At 39.3% G+C, this 19,980-nt stretch overlaps 1 protein-coding gene across 4 annotated transcripts in view; it reads right to left on the bottom strand.

Moving 5' to 3' along the window:
* The window catches only part of LOC127627449 (cell adhesion molecule 1-like), a 479,283-nt gene extending 478,761 nt beyond the window's left edge, over positions 1–522 (bottom strand). For 3 of the 4 annotated variants that reach the window (XM_052103830.1, XM_052103831.1, XM_052103832.1), the window contains exon 1: positions 402–492. In XM_052103830.1, the coding sequence (XP_051959790.1) occupies positions 402–492 (91 nt within the window). Of the gene's footprint in view, positions 1–401 lie in introns of all 4 variants that reach the window. The other variant, XM_052103833.1, reaches the window with a different exon arrangement.
* Positions 523–19,980: the final 19,458 nt, after the last annotated feature.

Here is a 19,980-nt window from a genome sequence, read left to right as displayed (position 1 = left end):
TTAGTGTGTGTTTGCAGTGTTCCTCTGTGTACATCTTTTGTGCAACTGATTTGATGTGGGAAACAAATGTTAGTTGTGTAAAATCGCAGTGGAGACAAAGATCCCGCTACTGCGAGACTCCTGACTCACTTCTCCCGCATGCAGGCGTAGAGAGACCCGCAGCCAAAGCAACTGGAAAACAGCTGCAGACTTTGTCGCGTCAAAGTTAACATCAATGAGCAGAAAAATACGCATATAGCTCGAACCTTTGAGTGGCAAAACACACGTAGCTAACTTTTGCAACCCATCACTACTTTGAATTTATCACTTTCAATCCAAACGCCACAAATCCTCCGCTTGCGTCGAAGGTCAACCATCTTTTCCATCAGCGTATACATGGAGTCCAAATACACAATTCCTACCTGTAAGGATTGCTGCCGAAATGGTGAAGAGGAGGAGGAGAGTAGTGAAAGATCCGTTGCTCGTGTTCGCCATGTTGGACACCTGCTTCATTCTGAAGCTCGCGAGTGAGTTGAGCTTCACCTCCTAGAGCAACCGGGTGACGCGCGTGCAATGAGATGCGGGTAAAAGGGCGGGAACAAACCCCCATTCAAAAATCACTTCAACACACTTAATCCAAACTTTACATTAAAGGCATCAAACGTGTATCGTAAATGAATGTAGAATCACGTTTGTGTGCTAATGAAAAAAAAATGTGTCGTGATTTGTTTGTTTCTTGGGACAAAAACACCCTTGATATTTCGTTAAAAAAGAAGTTCCATTAAAAAATTTTCCATTTTAAACATAGATTCTGGCAAAATTCCATGTAGCAAATAGTGCAATTATTACAATTTTACAGTTACCATTAATACAACTATAAAATATGAATTATGTGTATCATAAAATCAATTTCAGAATTTATTTTAATAATACAAATATACCGATGTTTTCTTGTAATAAAACTAATTATAGTAACTATGGTATTTTGGTAACGACAATGGTTACCATGGGTTAACGTTGTTCCCATTGTGGTCCTCTGCAAAATAACGTCTTTAGAGAAAAAGAGTGCCTCTAGTGGCGTTACCCCTCTCTCTCTTTCTCTCTCTCTCTCTCTCTCTCTCTCTCTCTCTCTCTCTCTCTCACTCACTCACTCACTCACTCACTCACTCACTCACTCACTCACACACACACACACACACACACACACACACACACACACACACACACACACACACACACACTTCTCCAGCACTAGTCAATTGTATTTCACGTTATTGTGTATTAAGCTTCCATGAAGAAGAGAAAAAATATATAATCTGACAAAATAACTGGCAGGCATGTAGATCTATTTCTTGTAACTTGTAATAGTTTTCACAATGTTAATTTTGCTGGAATATAACTCCACTGAATTGAGATTCACACAGGAATGAAACCAAAATAAGGATAGCTAAGGGATATTAACATCACACTCGGTAATTACTGAAATAATACCGTTTTGAACAGTAGGAATTTGATTTGTTTGACAGTTGAAATAAAGACATAACAAAGTTAAAGAATTAGATTGATGACAAAATACATTAAGAAAATGGATTTTCCAAAAGACTATTACAAATGATCAGAAGTACACTGTTATTACCAGGTTTAATCAGTACAAAAGTATTGAGAGGAAAAGGTTCCTGTCTGGTTCAGATATCTTCTCCCTCAATATGAAAGGGACTTCTCATCAACATAATTATGTTGACTTTTTAATATAAGTTAATTGGGTACTTTCTCAAATTGACTCGCAGTTGGAGCCAGGGTTGTAAATTGATAAGGTAATCCAGGTAGCTCTACCCTTGGTGGCTCATTATGCTAATTCACTTGGAAAGCTCACAGGGCAAGTGCTTTAATTTTCTGGAGATGAACAGGAATTAAAGAAATGTTTATACAAGCTTCAGATTTTTATGATACACCCTAATTCTTACGGCTGAAGATTATTTCCCATGTTCTTTTCCTGATCAATTTTAGTAATTGTTTACAAATGAGTTTGTGATACCTATTTCCTTATATATACACTCACTGAGCACTTTATTAGGAACATTGTGGTCCTTATAAAGTGCCTGACGTGGTCTTCTGCTGTTGTAGCCCATCCTCCTCAAGGTTCAACATGTTGTGCATTCTGAGATGCTATTCAGCTCACTTCAATTGTACAAAGTGGTTATCTGAGTTACCATATCCTTTCTGTCAGCTCAAACCAGTCTGACCATTCTCTGTTGACCTCTCTCTTCAGGCATTTTCGTTTGAAGAACTGCCACTCACTGGATATTTTTTGTTGTTGTTGTTGTTGTTGTTTTTTGGCACCATTCTGAGTAAACTCAAGTGACTGTTGTGCGTGAAAATCCCAGGAGACAGAATAAAGGTAAGAATATGTCAGAAATACTGGAACCAAACATTGTGACTTTGTCAAGACCATAAAAACAAACAAAATAAAAAAAAAATGTAATGTATTTTTGTATATAATTGTTTAAGAGACGTAACAATTTAAAACAAATAGTTCCTTCCATTGTCTAAATGGGTCAGTTTTGACCCGGATGAGAGGAATGAGTTGTGACCTTTCACCTTTCTGGATGTTTACAGTTTTAAATAGATTTTTTGTACATCCAATAATCAAATTTGACCAAATTATTTTTATAAGAGGGACAGGTAGAACAGATATGATGCATTTTATGATGAGATGGCCTGACAGCTTAAATCAAGCATTTTCAAAAATGTTTCATCCTACCAAGACAGAAGCAGGCATAGTGACTGAGAGGTCCTTGAGAAACGGCTGAATCTGAGAACACTGATAAAACTGAAAGTTGGAGTAAGAGCAGGAAATCTACCTGTTTGAGTTTTTATCCCTTGAGGCAGGGCGAGGTTACTGAAATTACTAATGGCACAATGTTTTGTTTAATCTGTATTTAATATTCAAGGTAGCGTATACTGTAGGCTAACATCAAAGCAAATACTTAAACTTGTATGTAGCCATGAGATACATAACCAATCTTTTATGCAGCCATGAGATACATAACGGTTTTCAGTGATGTAAAATACATTTTAGGTTGCACCTTTCCTTTAAAGAATATCAAAGCCTGGGTTAGATGAAAGAAACCCCATGGAGAGCAACAGACAGCACAATGTTATGTCAGAGCCAAACAGTCATGTTATGACCATATGCTGCAACTTAAGCAAACTAATTCTGTCCTATGCGTATACTGGTTCATATTTTTCATATTTTCCTTTAAAAGTCACTATGAAAGCTCTTTACGTAATTAAATCTTCCTGTTATTTATTGATTTTCCTCTAGGGTATTGTTTCTGCTTGCAAATAAGTATTGTTTCATTTGGTATCAACACTAGAGTGCACATTTTGTCCCATGATACCAACTCAGCAGGGGTTTTCCATAATTATTCATTTAATGACTTACCCAAAGCACATGATTCCTACAACAAAAAAGTAGACTGATATGTGCTCTAAATGGGGGAATTTTTACTGTTGGATTGTTGTGATTAGGGGTTGACTCATTCAAAACACTGTTTGTACAATGATTCTGAGGTTTTTCAATGTGTATGGATGCATTGAGTAGGGATACAATACAGATTTTAACAAAAAACAAATGGCAGATACTGATATTTTGCCACTTACCTTATTTTGTCATCAGACAACTGTTTTGTTCAGAAATTATGTATTAAAAATGTTCAAAGTGGTACAAAAGCTTTTTATTGTTCTAAAAAAATTATAATTTCTTTTGCACATGGATTGGATCTGTTGAACACCTGATTCAAGTGAGCCAAAATGAAAGATAAATAGAATATAAAAATATTTTTTTTAAATGAAAAATAACTCAATATCAAAGCCTGATGATTGATGTGAAAAAATATGCAACACAATTCAAAACAACATAAAGTTTGCTGGTTTCAAAGCATTTTCTATGGTTTTGCCTTATCATGTATAGGTAAGTGCAACTTTCCCAATTGTCACGTCTGTATCTGCGATTTTCATCATTAAAGTGAGAACGAAAATGAAACTAAATTAAATATGATTTTCTTAGGAGTGCAAACCCTTCTACATTCTGTGGCTATCATTATTTCTGTACTGTGCATTTTAATTCAAAGAGATTTTATAAAGTGTGATGATAATTATTTATGAGTAAACCATCGGTTTTTCATATAGAAGATTTCATGCTTAAATCCGATTTGCCAATAGTTTTAAATTGGCCGATGTATATATCGGCCAATTTAAAACTATTGGCAACTAGTCTATCCCTAATTGAGCAGAATAATTTAAATATAAAGCTTTTAAAAAAATTACTATGGCTATGTGTATTCAGTCTTAATCAAAAGAGAAAACCCACATTTCTTTCAAATGTGCTGTTTAATATAATTATGCTCATCATTGTCAGAATGATCAGAATAGAACAAAATACAAAGTGAATGTTATACCTTCTTACCTCATGCCACCATGCTAAAAAAAAAAGAAATGGGCTTTTCCTTGATCCAAACCCTAGTTCAGGTACTACAATCATAATAGTAATAGATCACTCTTTTATGACAGTTTTATTATATCTTCGGAGTCAGTGGCATAGCTGACATTCATTTTCAGTGGTACATTAAGTTAAACTGAAGTGTGTGATTTGTTTAAATTGTACTTTATACATACAATACTTCCTGTCAGTTTACTAATATGCAGAGGCAACTTTTGGTAAGCCATTAGCAGGTTGATTTCCCTGAAAATTATAAACACTATGGCCATTAAAAGCATGATAATTTCCCCAAACTCTCGGACATTTTCAGGCCTTTAGAGACTCGGCACTTATATCTATCAAAAATGAATGTACAAAATGCCCAGATAGTGTTCTTTTTTTTTATTTAATTTTTTTTTAAAGAAAATTCGAAAATTAAACATATTTTGATATATTTGTATGCTTTATTTTCCATAAATAAAAGAGATAATGCAACAAATCAGGACAAATCTAGAACAGGATTCATTGTTATCATATTTAAATTTCATGAGCTGCAGCTGGCTGTCAAACACATTTTGAGCTACACATAACACATAATCTACACATAAGATACCCATCAGCTACACATACGTTACACATACTGTATGTATTTTCTCAGGTGCTTATCAAGTCTAAATAGATAAACAACTTACATTATTTCAGTATTACACCCAAATAACAATAGTCCTATCATACTGTTCATGTGTTCATGTACTTCCATGTTTCTTCTATGTCAGCTAGCGATGTCAAATGTAAATCAAATCAATCACAGAAACATCAGCACCACCTTGACTAAGAAATAAGAAGTTTAATATGTATGTGTACAAGCATATGGGATACTGATAATTCACCACTGGTGTTAATTCATTGTTGCACAAAAAATCTACGTGATATTGTGTTTACTTGTATGACTATAGTACTCATTTCTCTTGAAATAATCTAAGAAATAGATGCCCTGTGATAGTATATAGATATGAAATAATCATAAAATATAAGTTATGGAAATGTGAAAAAAAAACCCAGCCACTCTTACATACCTCTTTTAATACTTAAACCATTATAAGAAAAAATTGTGTTGCAATTTTGTTTTTTTTTTGTGCTACACTATTTTTGAGAGATAGATTGAGGAATACTAAAGAGGTTTCCAATAAATTGAGGTACAGGGGGTGGAACGAGGTCCCTGGTCTCTAAAGATGTGTTTAAGGGTTAAAACATTGATAATTATTTTTGTAAATTAATTTGGTGATGCTAATTTGTGCAGAAATTACAAACTTCAGGTTTAAACATTTAGTGACATACATGGTTAGGCCTTAGTCAGTAAGATTGAGGCCTTAAAATAAGTTATTTATCCAAACACTCAAGAATGTGCTAGGAAATAAAAAGTAACTTTGCTACTATATGCACAAGTGTGAGTGAAAGGCAGCTTCAGTCTGAGTTGCCAATAGAGGAAATGTTGAAGCTTGGAGAATCTGATCCAAGCATGTCTATCCTCATAAATCTTGCGGTGACTGGATTGGAATACACAAGGAACTAATGCTAGATGCATCTATGCATGGCACACATTTATTTCGCCCACATCCCTTGCTTTTAAAGTAATTGGATAAATGTGGCATCGAGACAAACAGGACCTTAAACGACAGTTATCATTTAACACTGACTGAACTCAAAACAAGTTGATTTCTAAAAGTGTTCCTGTTCAGGCTTGTGTCACCAAAATAATCTGAAAGGAAACACAAAAGTAATTGAGGTGAAATTCTGCAAAAGGAGTGCAGATCATAGGAAGAGAATGTCAGTTTACTCCTGATATGAGCTGTCTCTAATATGAGGAAATGATTTAGGGACGTTTTGCATCATTCATTGATTTCTACTCTAAATTGTGTGACAAGGAGAACAAATTTCCTAGGTGTAACAGAGTGTGTATAGACCGCTGCACATTTCACAACATTCATCACTGTCAGAGCGGACCAGTTTATTATTAAATGCAGAAATCATTAATCTGTTGTGGACACAAAGATTTTTTGTACTGCAAGATAACGAGGATGACACAGTCACTGTCATGGCAGAGTGTTTTATGAAAATCACAGCCACCTGGTGTCCATTCATTGCAGTTGCTCGAGACGGCACATCAGCGTGGATCATTCTGTCATGATTTTGACAGTACGCTGGTTGGAGCTGCCTGTTGTTAACCACGTCCCCTGAGAAGTCTGAACAATGTCATAATTTATTATTTATTTATTTTGCTCACTTTCCTTTCTGTGTCCTCTCTCTGCATCTTTTTACTGTCTCAAATAGTATATGTATAACCTATGTCAGAGTGTGTGAATGTGTGTCTTTATGGACCTTGTTAGATTGCTATTTGTTTTACCTGTATGGTACACAACCACCTTCTCTTAGGCATATAGACTGTTGCAGCCTCTGTAACTAGGGCTGAGGGCTCAGGTTCCCTGCGGCATATTCACAGTGTGTTTGGAGGCTAGTTATCCAGGCAGCTTGTGGCTTTCTCATGATTGGCCCTGATAAGCCTGACACAACTGTAATTTCGAATTCTTAGCCCTGTTAGTGGATGCAGAAGTTTTTCTTGTTAGCTTGTTTTATTTGCATCATGAATGCGGCCGTTAATTAACTTCATTCACCCATGTTTATGCATGTGATTTTCTAAGTGCCAATGTTTGTGTCTTTTGAAGAAACAGGCCTCATTAAATTTTTTGTTTGTCCAGGCAAATTTCTGCTTAAAAATCTGTATGTTGAAATTTAGATACTAATTGTTTGGCTTTTGAAATGTCTTTTAACGTTTTTTTCCAAACTTCTGCTATGATGGCAACCTTGCAGCCTATAACCATAAGCTTTTTTTTTTTTTTACTTTTTGCCATAATAGGACAGGAAATGACAGAGAGAACAATGGAGAAGGGAAATGACACACAAGCCAGGTATAAACTCTGTTCATTCACATAACCACCATCGCTCATGTAGGAGCATGTTCACTAACTACCAGGCTACATTTCAGGCCATAAGAGAGTCATTTGGATGGTTCTGAGCCACAGAAAAAATTAGGTTACCCTCATTTGGTTCACTTACCTAACAAGGGGCATAGTTTTAAATAAATGTAATAACCTTTTGGAAACAATCCTATTCTTTAAAGTCAAACAGCGACTGGGGCTAGTTGTCACATAGGATGCTGTCACAAATGCTATATTTCAGTAACAATAAAGGTCATCATGTGTTCCATGAAATTCAGTTCATAATTTTTTCCTAGAAACACATTAATGTCCAATAGCTTTTTTTGTAGCCAAGACTTACAAGTATGACCCTATATACTGTAGAAGTTGACTTTCAACATATCTATCTATCTATCTATCTATCTATCTATCTATCTATCTATCTATCTATCTATCTATCTATCTATCTATCTATCCATCCATCCATCCATCCATCCATCCATCCATCCATCCATCCATCCATCCATCCATCCAACTATATGTATATATATATATATATATATAAATCCTACTCTTTTCACTGGAGTAACAAGGGTGACAACTAGTCTTCCCTATAGCTTTAGACTCATGAAAATGATTTTCTTCCCTATTTAGACCTACTGTATTAAAGTAAAGAATTCTAACATTTGAGAAAGGTTGTGTGAGGCTAAATAAAGAATAGGTTGCTCATATAACATGAATTACCAGGATAAAGCCTAAATCTCTTTTAAATGTGTGCTAATTGTGCCAAAAGACTGTTTTGCAGATTTTTTGTGAAACGGGAAATTTTTTATATATGAATGACGAAAAACAATCTAAAAGGCCACATTAGCGAGCATAGCATAAGTGTTTGTATTACGTTGGCAGAATGAGATGTCCTTGGACATACAAGAAATAACATTGATTCTTTGGGAACACTACTGAGATTACAACTTGACAGCAAGTATCTATCCATCTTTTGAGTATACCTAACTTATCAGAGCTTCACATTCAATTCAAATGCATTAGTCCTTGAGTCATATTCTAGCAGCATCATGGCAGTTGTGTAAGATTTTGAAATTGTTTTCTTAGAAGTCTCAATGCAAAATGTAGATGTCCTTGTCATCCTTCCACCAATGAGGTTAATTATTTTAAGTGAGTGCTGCTAAATGCAGAGCCAATAGAAATATAAAATCTCCTGATTATCTGCCATTAATGATCTGTCTTAATTAATCAATGTTATGCATTTAATAATGGCAATAAAATAAAAATGAAAATCAAACAGTAGTGCATGCAATCTTATTTCTGAACAAATATGCTTGCAAATAAATTCCACCCTCTCTGACTGCACTAATGCACCTGTATTACTGACAGAGGGAAGCAGACATGTAGGTTGACCCACTGTCTCAAGAGAGTAGTAGTTCACAGTGTCCTCTTGTAATGTGGAGTTGTGAGGTCAGCCAAAGAGCAGGCCGCTGTCATGCTGATGGGAGGACAAAGCACACACGTGACTGCCCCGAGAGAGTATATGCTTTATGGCTAAGTGTGTTGCACATTATGAACTCTGTGATAGCAGAATAAAAGCCCTGAATGGGGCAGGCCGAGGTCAGGATTCAGGTGTGTCACCCAAAGAATGGTAGTCTGTAACAAATTTTCTAAAAGCAATGACATGTACTCACCTATCTGACAATCATTTTAACCTTGCCATAAACGTAACTACTTAAAATATCTAAAATATAAATGTCCAAATGGAGTTCTAAACCAGTGGTTCTAAACTGGTGGGACTTGACCCAAAAAAGGGTCACAGGTCTGACTAAATGTTACATCCCTGCCTGGGTTGGCAGTGTGTAATTGTTATTTTATTATTATTATAAATCCCTCTCTCACTCCCTCTTCTGGTATGGATAGAATGTGTAAAACCCACTATTAGGCTGAACTGATTGGGTTGGGTTAATTAATATTCACAGGTGTTGGAGGGTAGTAAGAGGCCTATGTAAACCCTCTGTTTGTGGCTTTCCATGAAATGGAAAAGAAGGAGAGTTTGAATGTTGGAGGAATATTTTATATTAGTTTGACTGAAATCTTATGATTATAAAGTGATGGTGAAAATAAGTGTATGCGTATAAAGTAAAAAAGAATGAAAAGAGAGAAAAAAGAGAGAATTAGACAAAGTGGGAAAAAGAAATGTTTTTGTTTTCTCAAAGAGATTTTGAGCTGTTTGATCTCTTGCTAAATAAAACTTGATAGTAGAATACTAGAATAGAATTGAAAATAGAGATAATTTCCCACAGGTGTCAATCCTTACTGCTCTTCTTTTCCCAGCCTCGCTCTCTACAGACGTCGCTCGGCCATGTCCCCATCTCAGGTAGGGACGACTGTGCACCACTACCCCTGGGGTCCTTTCATTATGGTGCTCTAAGACATTCGAACAAATGAGGAGAGGCGAGAACATGTCAGAGTATTCTCCTTGCAACCTCTGTTCACCTCCGGCCCGAGCTGCTTCCTCTCTGGAACCACTATCACCAAAGTCACAGGAACAGACTCTCTCCAGGGTTTTAGGAGGTTGAGGTGGTAAATCTGACATGCTCCACCTCTATCTGTTAGTTTCAAGTCAAGTCATTTTTATTTGTATAGCGCCTTTCACAACACACATCATTTCAAAGCAGCTTTACAGAAGATCAGCATTAACAGACGATAAAACTGTAATGTCTATAAAGTCGATGAATCATCATTGTGTAATTAGATAAAATATGATTCTTAATCGTGTTTAAAAATAATAAAATAATAGTTGTATTAATAATTCCAGTGAGCAAGCTGTAGGTTTCACCTCATAATCAATTTCCCCAACTTGCCGCGTAACCTCAAAGGGCCCTTGCCACTTGGCGAGTAATTTAGAGCTGGATGTGGAGACCAATACAATGACTTTATCTCCCGGTGTAAATTCCAGTGGTCGATTCCCCCTTTTATACAGCCGGCTTTGACATTCTTGAGCCTGGAGAAAATGTTCCTGTGTAAATTTCCCCAGTGTGTGGAGTTTTGCTTTCAGGTCAAGAACGTATTGAATTTCAATTTGCTGTTTGAAATTTTCCAGTAGGATGTGAAGCACGTTGTGCGGTCAACGGCCATTCAATAACTCAAATGGGGAGAACCCTGTGGACATGTGTGTGACCTCTCAAACTGCTAATAAAAGGGGCTTGATCCCCAGTTTTGAGTGTCCTCGTGCATTAACATACGAATCATACTCTTTAGGTTCTGATTAATTGTTCAGCCATTTGGGGATGGTAAATGCTGGTCCGAATCAATTTAATCCCCAATAGTTCATACAGTTCATGTTGTGTACTTGACATGAACGTAGTGCCCTAATCAGTGTGGATTTCTTTCAGAATCCCCACTCGAGAGATAATTCTGAAGGGTGCCTAAGCAACACTTCGCACTGAAATGTTCTGCAGAGGCACTACTTCCAGATATCACATTGCGTAGTCCACCAGAACCAACACAAAGCGATGCCCACATGCCATCCATACTAATGGCCTGATGAGGTCTATACCAATTCTTTCGAAGGGGACCGTGATCAACAGAAGGGTGCGCAATGTTGCTCTAGGGGTGGCCGGCAGATTCAACAGCCTGTGGGGGAGAGTGGAGGGGGTTTGGGAAAACTGGCAGGTAGAAAGGTCCATGGGACCGGGGAACTGGTTTTGGGGACATAATTCCCAGTTTCTTAGGAACTGGAACAGGATGAGTGGAAGGAGAGGGGTAGGAAGGAGAGGGGGGAGAGAGAAGAGGACTCACAGACTCCTGAATTTGCCGCCATATGGTCCTCAGCCAGCTGGACCACCTCATCCAGCGACGCCAGTCAGTGGCACTGGACCAACTCTGCCGTCTCTTTTGGTAGCCAGGTGATGAATTGTTCCAATACCACCAGATTGAACACTTCATCTGCGTCACATTCTTCAGCCAGCAGCTACCAAGCTCTGTAGCACCTGCTGGTCCTCTGCTTGAGCTTGGAAGAGCACCTTGAACCTCTGCTCCTGTTCCACATGTAGCTCAAACAGAGCCTGATTTTGGGCTTGGGGGATGTTGGCAAGGGTCTTGATTACTTTGGCCAGTGGTGAGGACTCGATAATGGCATTTCTTGCACAAAAATCCTGTGTTACGTCACCACTGTGATACGTCACTTGTTCAGGTAGGAAGGAGACAATCCATAAGTCTTTAATATCAACACTTTTCAGTGACACACACAAACTAATGCTTTTCAGCAGAACAAATGAACACACACATAGACACTGTTGCGTGCATCTCCCTCTCTACAATTTACTGTGATATGTCATTTGTTCAGGTAGGAAGGAGGAAACAGGAGCCGGACAAACAATCCACATAAGTCTTTAATATCAACACTTTTCAGTGACACACACAAACTAATGCTTTTCAGCAGAACAAATGAACACACACATAGACACTGCTGCCTGCATCTCCCTCTCTCCCCTCTGGCAGTCTGGACTGAGCTTTTATCCCTCTCCAGCTCTCACTGCAAATTACCACAGATGTAAATCCTTATCTCTCTTCCTCTCCTGGCCTCACTCTCTACAGATGTCGCTCAGCCACGCCCCCATCTCCACAGTCGTAATGATAACCTCCTCCAAATAGCTGAGTATTTCCAAGTACACATGTCTAGGTCCGTGTAGTCATGCATGCATAATAGAGATGGCAAGACAACTATCATCTTATAAAAGGAGAAAATACTTCCCATATCTTCCCATATACACCAAAGAGCCAAAAAATTATGACCACTCACAGGTGAAGCAAATAACATTGATTACTAACAAGGCCACATGTCTGGGTAGAATAGATGATAAACGAACAATCAGTTCTATCAGAAAGACTCAAGATTATTGAAAGTTTATTGAAAACTTATATAAATTGTTATTGTGCCAGCCGAGATGAAGAAGGGTTTCTACAGCCCTTACTTCATCATACCCAAAAAAGGCGGTGGGTTGTGGCCAATCTTGGACTTGCAAGTTCTCAACCGTTCATGCAGAAACAAATTCTAACCTGCGTTCGGCATCAGATTGGTTCGCAGCGGTAGACCTGAAGGACGCGTACCGTACTTACATGTCTCCATTCTGCCTCGACATCGACCCTTCCTACGATTTGCGTTCGACGGCCAGGTGTTTCAGTACAAGGTCCTCCCTTCGGCCTGTCCCTGTCCCCTCGTGTCTTCACAAAGGTTGCAGAGGCAGCCTTAGCCCCGCTATGGAAAGTGGGCATCCGCATACTCAACTACCTCAGACGACTGGCTTATTCTAGCTCACTCTCGAGAGCCCACAGGGACCAGGTGCTCAGGCACCTCAGCCGTCTAGGGCTTAAGGTGAATTGGGAAAAGAGCAAGCTCGCCCTGGTTCAGGGTATCTCATTTCTCGGTATGGAGTTAGACTCAGTCTAAATGACATCACGCCTCACGAATGAGCGTGCGCACTCGCTCTCTTCGGGCCCGGCACAGTGGTTCCTCTAAAACAGTTCCAGAGGCTCCTGGGGCATATGGCATCCTCGGCTGTTGTCGCGCCACTCGGGTTGATGCATTGAGACCGCTTCAGCACTGGCTCCAGACTCGAGTCCCGAGATGGGCATGGCGCCGGAGCACATACTGTGTGTTAATCACCTCTTCCTGACTTTCAACCCTTGGATAGACCTCTGTTTTCTGAATCCCCCTACTGCAGGTGTCCAGACGTGTCGTGGTCACCACAGACGCCTCTCAACTGGGTTGGGGCGCCATGTGCTATAGGCACACAGCCGCTGGGTCCTGGACAGGGCCCCGGCTGCGTTGGGACATTAACTGCCTAGAGTCGCTGGCTGTATTCCTTGCCCTACGGAGGTTTCTCCCACTGATTTGGGGCAAGCACATTTTGATCTGTTCAGTACATAAATTGTCAAGGCGGCGTGCGCTCTCGTCATATGTCATAACTCGCTCAGGTCGCTGCAGACCAGGTACACCCCTTCATGGCAATGGTATTCCCTGATGGTATTATCCTCATTCAACAGGATCATGCGCCCTGCCACACTGCACACATTGTTCGGGAATGGTTTAAGGAACATGATGAAGAGTGTTGCCCTGGCCTCCAAATTCCCCAGATCTCAATCCAATTGAGCATATGTGGGATGTGCTGGACCAACAAGTCCAATACACAGCGGCTCCACCTTGAAATTTACAGGACTTGAAGGATCTGCTTGGTGCCAGTTTGTATGTTTGCATTTTACAACCAACATTGTGAATATTTAAATGTATTATAACGTGTGTACAAGAACAATACAATAATTGATTTACTTCAAACAGATTTAGTTTTTTCATTATTGTAACTTAGATGAAGATCAAATCTAGTTTTAAGACAAATGTATATATAAATGCAGGTCATTCCAAAAGGTTAAAATACTTTTTATTACCACTGTGTGTGTGTGTATTTATATATAATTGTATAATTTATAAGTAATATATACATTATATATACATTGTATACATATGTATACAGTATAACCGAGGGTCCTCATAAAAGACAACTCCTGAACTTTATCTGCCTCTGAAACCCGGTGCTGAGTTTTTTTTTCTGATATACAATTTATTTCCTTCAATTGTTGTTTAGAAACAGCTTTTAATTAAGTCATAAACTCAGTGTTTCTGTCTTCTTTTCTAAGCATGTGCATACATACAGACACCTAGGCAGAAAATAAATGTGCAATTCTGTTGTTGTTACAAATTAACACATTTTGATTTGAAGTACAACTTACATATTTAAAAGATAATGTCAGTATGTATTACATATAAACCATAAAATTACAAATGTGCATGCATTAAAGATAAATTATCTTTATTTAAAAATGTTAAATGTTTGTTGTGTTCCACAGGCTCTGGTCAACAGCAGGTTTAACTGACCGGAAAATAGTTGTTTTTCTTCAACAGGGAGGTTTTGGTTTAATAATAAAAGACTTCTAATATCCATAAGGAGCTGATCATTTACTTATCTGGTTCTACAACATGATTTTACCTCCCTTCTGTATTAAAAAGCTATAAAAAGGGGGATGGCATCCACATTTAAATGTTTGTTTTTTGGTTCTCCCCATTCAAGTAGTACTCTTCAGAGATAGAATAACAGACACATGCAGTAGAGGGATGAAGAAACATTTTGTTCCTGCCACAGACTGTGTTGAGTGGCAAGCTGCTTCTCACAGCCTTCCGGTGGTATTAGCCAGATCCAACAAACCAGGCTGATTGCCACACCGGACAAGAATGGCATTGTATGTTATTCCCAACAGGAGAGCAGAGTGCATGGGGCAGTGTACTCTGACTTCTAGCATCATGAGGAATTAACTATGAAAATTCCCATAAATCGCTCAGACTGTAGGCTCTGGCATCTCCAATTTGTCTGAAGTGGAGAGGAAAGTGAGAAGAGTGCCTGGGTAATCATGATTGTAATTACTGTTCTGAAACTGCCATCTTTTAGAATGGAGGAATGGGTCAGCATCCAAAAAAAAAAAAAAAAAAAAAAAATCCAGCTGTTGTTTTTAGGCAAACATACTCAATGGTGATTCATTGTTGCTGTTTGAGAACATTTAAGAATCCATTCCTGGGACTTGTGTCCCAAACGTATGCTGACAATTGTCTCTGTGTGTAATGGTGATGGGAAAACTTATTTTAACTTTGAAATAAATAACACATATCACATTAAAGCATTGTTTAGATGGTTTGGAAGTTATATTCTGAGATAAAGGAAGGTGGTATTGGGTACAGCAAGTCATGTGTCATCCTCACCCTCATAATCATGGTTTCTTTGCAACAATGGACCATCACTGGCCTAATTTGAAGGAATACTCTCCAATGAGGCAGTGCATTGGGGTACTGTGAATAAATAAGCCCTGACTCTACAGATGATTAAATTATGCATTTCATAGACATAGATACAGTATGATCAAATTTGATAAATCAAAGAAAGCTTATAGATGACTGAAATATCAATAGAACAAATATTTTATTATTTTTAAAATAATTAGATAATTAAAATCCTTATAAAGGTTAATTATGTTTAACAAACAGAACATCAAACTGTACCACAATGTTTCATGCAAAAGAACATTATGCCACTGCAGACAGGATCAGTCACATAAAGCACCAGACAGTCATAATGCTGAGCTAATAGGTCAATTCATTAAGTCCCTTCAATAGGTATCAATGAGCTATCAGTATCAATGGGCAGTGCTGTGTTGGTAGGGCCCTTGCTAATGTACTCTCTGCATTATCTTGTTGAAAGACCAAGTTAGATTATTATATCATCTATAAAGGCATAGCTTGTGAGGTTCTAAATAATTTAAAGCATAATGCAGAGGCTTTATAAATGAATGGTGCTGTAATTCTCAGTGTAAAAGCATACATCTCTTCTTTCCTATTTGGAATACTACTCAGTTATCGGCAATGTACTGTGAAATAAACATGTTTAATTAATGACTTCTTCGAAGGTTGAGTATCATATTGCTCTTAGATCTGTGCATGAAATTATCTTTTTATGATTAAATTGTGAATCTGTTAGAAAGCAGAGACTTGCATTATTGATATTGGTATTTTTATGGTCAGTGATTTTAATGATTTTTTTGGCAGAATTATTAATATATTAAATCTCAGAAAGACGGAAAGACTGAATTATTCAGATCCAAAACAAAAAAAGCACATTTTGATGAAAAGTTAGGCTACTACACTTTTGCCAATTGAAGAAACATACAAATATTACAAATGTGCATGCTTTTTAGACTTTTGTTGCATATACTTTAAAAGTCTTGCTATATTTGCTATTCATTATCCACATTGCCTGGAGAAAGAAAATTTTACGAGAAGAGGTTTGTAGAATTTTTATGCCACCATCTGGAAAAGTGAATTTAAAACAGAGCACTATTCATTTCCAACCGGATAAAAAGTAAAAATGAATAGGGTTCCAGAGCAAGATAAGCCCTTCATTGTCAGAGTATATCTATCTAAATGAAATCAGAGTATGCATTGGAAAATTCTTGTTGAAATGTGGAATGTGACATTTTGCTGCTTTATAATAGTATGTTTCTAAGTTAGTGGGAACTGATCATGAATACAGAGTAGAGAGACATGGAAATGAAACAGTCGGCCATGTACAAGATAAATGACTCCTCTTGTGTTTTACGATACTGGAAGTAAATAATAATCAACATTATTTAAATATGCAGTTCAAATATAACTGTTCCTTCATAACAGTTTCTTTGCAACACTTGAATCGTATTATGACTGATTCACAAGAAAACCATGCTGGATGGTTATGCTGGATATGAGCCAAATAAACAAAAAACAAATTGTACACACATAGTTCAAAGCAGGATGAACAAGACTCACACATAGGCGCACTAAGGTGCACATCACTAGAAACACATCAAAACAGTCAACAACGTCCATCTAGTGTATGTTTACATACACCAACAATTCAAAATAGCACAGATGGATGCAAGAACATATCCTGAATGAGTTTGTTCTCAAAACAGCAAGAGGCAGAGAAGCTGAATGAATCTCCTTTTCTGAGTTGTAATTTGACACCGCATTTTTTAAAAGCGGCACATAATACATGACAACAGTCAAAAACATCTTTCTAGTATTCAACGAATTCAAAATAGCCGAGGTGGCTCCCTTTGGTGTTCAGGAATAGTAAGTGAACAGAGCGCCAGTGGGCGAGGCCAAGGGTGCGATGACGCATGTTGTGGGATGTGTAAATTTCAAATGAGCAATGTCTCGTGACATCACGAACACTCAAATTTCAAAACTCATATTTATTCATATTTCTGTTAAGCTATCCTGCATAATGCTGCATAGTGTTTGGCTCTCTTTCATAAATGTCTATTTTTTTTTCATTTAGCATACGCTTTTGTGATTTATAAAAGAGAATGATACAAGAAATTGCAATTAATGCAATGGTGAACAACACAATGTCACATGTCTACCAGAGTTGTATAATAATAGATCAGATGTGTAAGTTTTTGTAATTTTGGTGGTGCAGAATTTTGTTTTTTTTAAATCTAGAAGAATCACATGGCAAGTCTGTATTTTGCTTTTGAGAGTTCCAGTACCCTAATATCATCTATGCGGACTCATTGACAAGCAGCATCAAGCATGCCATTCTCTGAGTAGAGAAGCGTGCAAAACAGCCTACACAGCTGAAAACATCTCACTTCACAACCCACTTTTGGCACCCCTCTGTGGACATTACACCTGAAAAAAATACCCTTATGGCCCACAGCACTTACTGCTTTGGCCACTGGAGGGGCAATGTTTTGTATTTGGATAAGCACATACCAATTTTAGATAAAGAGAAGTCAACCTACTGTTTCCAAATTCACTGTGGGAACAGTCTGGTTAGTAAGTGAAGTACTCTCAAAGAGGTGTGTCTTCTGCTGTTTTTTGAAGACAGCAAGATAGTAAAGGCTGGGAATTTGTTCCACTACCAAGTGAAAGTGTGTACCACCACTGAAGGTGTGTTTAGGATGAGCTTACAAAACGTCGCAGTTACTGTTGTAACCTCCGTTCCCTGATGGAGCGATTGAGACGTGTCGATGTAGTGACACTAGGGGTCGCCTTTGGGTACCCCAAACACCTCTGATCTTTGAGAACAGGCCAATGGGAATTGGCGAGTGGAATTTGCCTGCCACTACCCCGGACATACGGGTATAAAAGGAGCTGGCTTGCAACCACTAATTTAGGTTTTGTGCTGAGGAGCCAAGACAAGCAAGTAATTCAGTGATGTGACAGGAGGGACGCAATGTCTCGTTCTCTCCATCAGGGAACGGAGGTTACAACAGTAAATGAGACGTACCCCTTCTGTCACTCACTCAACGTTGTGTCGATGCAGTAGGGACCGGCTGACTCAACTGTGGCCTCTTCTCTTCTCTTTTTTCTCCCAAAAGAAATTAAATCGTTCAGCATATAGCATTGGGGGAAGGACACCATGGAGGCATTTGAGTGGATATACATCATGTGGTCTTACCGAGTCTTGTCGGTAGCATCTCATGTGGAGAAGTTCCGTGGTAGATCTATCGCGTACTTCCATAGATGGGATGCGATCTCCGCGCACAAAGCAGCAGTGTTCTCAACTTTCACCGAAGTGAACTATATCACATAGCCAAGTCGGACGGTCCCGATCAGCCACCGTGACAGGTTGGGGAGCGCGAGCCATGCCCCCAACCTCCAAACGAGGGGGGCCAAGGGGACAATCGATTGAACGTACCGGTGGGTGGGGCCTTGCTATGGGGCAGAGCCTGAGGTGCTACTCATGGCCGTGCTGAGTTCAGAGACATTGAAGCACTTACCTGGCTCCTTATACCCACTGTAGGAGGAGTATGGGACGGGGAGGAGGAGAATTGTCCTCGCGACCTGTCGTGACTGTCGTGTCAAGGGTAGGATTGTGTCACAGACGGGCTCATGGGGGCGGTAGGTCCCGTATCTCCCAAAAATAATAACGACCGTGGACACTGACTGTGTGGCCCAGGAAGTGAGGAACCCACACTTTTCTTGAAAATGCGGGTACAGCAGACCTTTGGGAGTGCGGTGAATTATAAGAAAAGGAAAACAAGGATTCTTCACCTGGCCCTCCACCGGGGGAAGGAGTGGTGCTCTTACCAGCTCCTGTGTCACAGGTCTCCGAATTGCTGGGCTGCCCGTCTCAGGGGCGCTTCAAAGCCTTCCTCGGGTTCTTGGAGGCTGGCCGTGAGACGGGTGGTGTTTGCGTCCTGCGGGCAGCTCCATGCTGGGGCTGGCCTGCTTGGGTGGGCTGTGGTGGAACTGGTGTTGTTGCCACAGGGTGACGCCCTTGGCAACGAACAGACGGGTTGCGGGATTTTGAGCCATGCCGGGGAAAGATATGTTGAATGGCCTCTGTCTGCTTCCTCACCATCGAAAACAGCCAGGCAAAGTCTCTGACGGGGTCGCACCCAATGCTAACCGGCTCTGCCTCATACCCGCAGGTAGAAGGACCTAGGTGGGGAGCTGCGGGGGTGGCTTTCCCTCTAACTAAAGAAAGCTGCGTCCACAACTGCCATGGTCATGTTCTCGCAATGAGGACATGAACCATCCATGAAAGATGTCTTCGTGCGGGTAACGCCCAGACACGTGAGACAGCGATCGTGGCCATCAGAAGTGGAGAGATAGTGACGGCAACCAGGAATAGTACACAAACGAAAAGGCATTTTAATACTCTTTATGAGGAAAGAATATACTATTTTAGCTGCTGAAGCACCCAGGGGCGTTCTCTGCACAACGGCGGTGCAAGAGGGGGAGAAACCGCTGTAATGAGGCGTAAATCCAACAGCACACAGAGGTGATTTGATCAGCGGAGTAATTCAGCTCGCTGAACACAACTGCTCGGCTCAGAAGAATAAATCTGAATGAGTGGTTGCAAGCCAGCTCCTTTTATACCGTATGTCCTGGGGAGTGGCATGCAAATTCCACTTGCCAATTCCCATTGGTCTTTTCTCAAAGATCAG

This window comes from Xyrauchen texanus, chromosome 34 (assembly GCF_025860055.1).
Source record: "Xyrauchen texanus isolate HMW12.3.18 chromosome 34, RBS_HiC_50CHRs, whole genome shotgun sequence".
Taxonomy (NCBI): Eukaryota; Metazoa; Chordata; class Actinopteri; order Cypriniformes; family Catostomidae; genus Xyrauchen; species Xyrauchen texanus.
The sequence above is the reverse complement of the archived record's forward strand: the minus strand, read 5'-3'. Positions and strand labels throughout refer to the sequence as shown.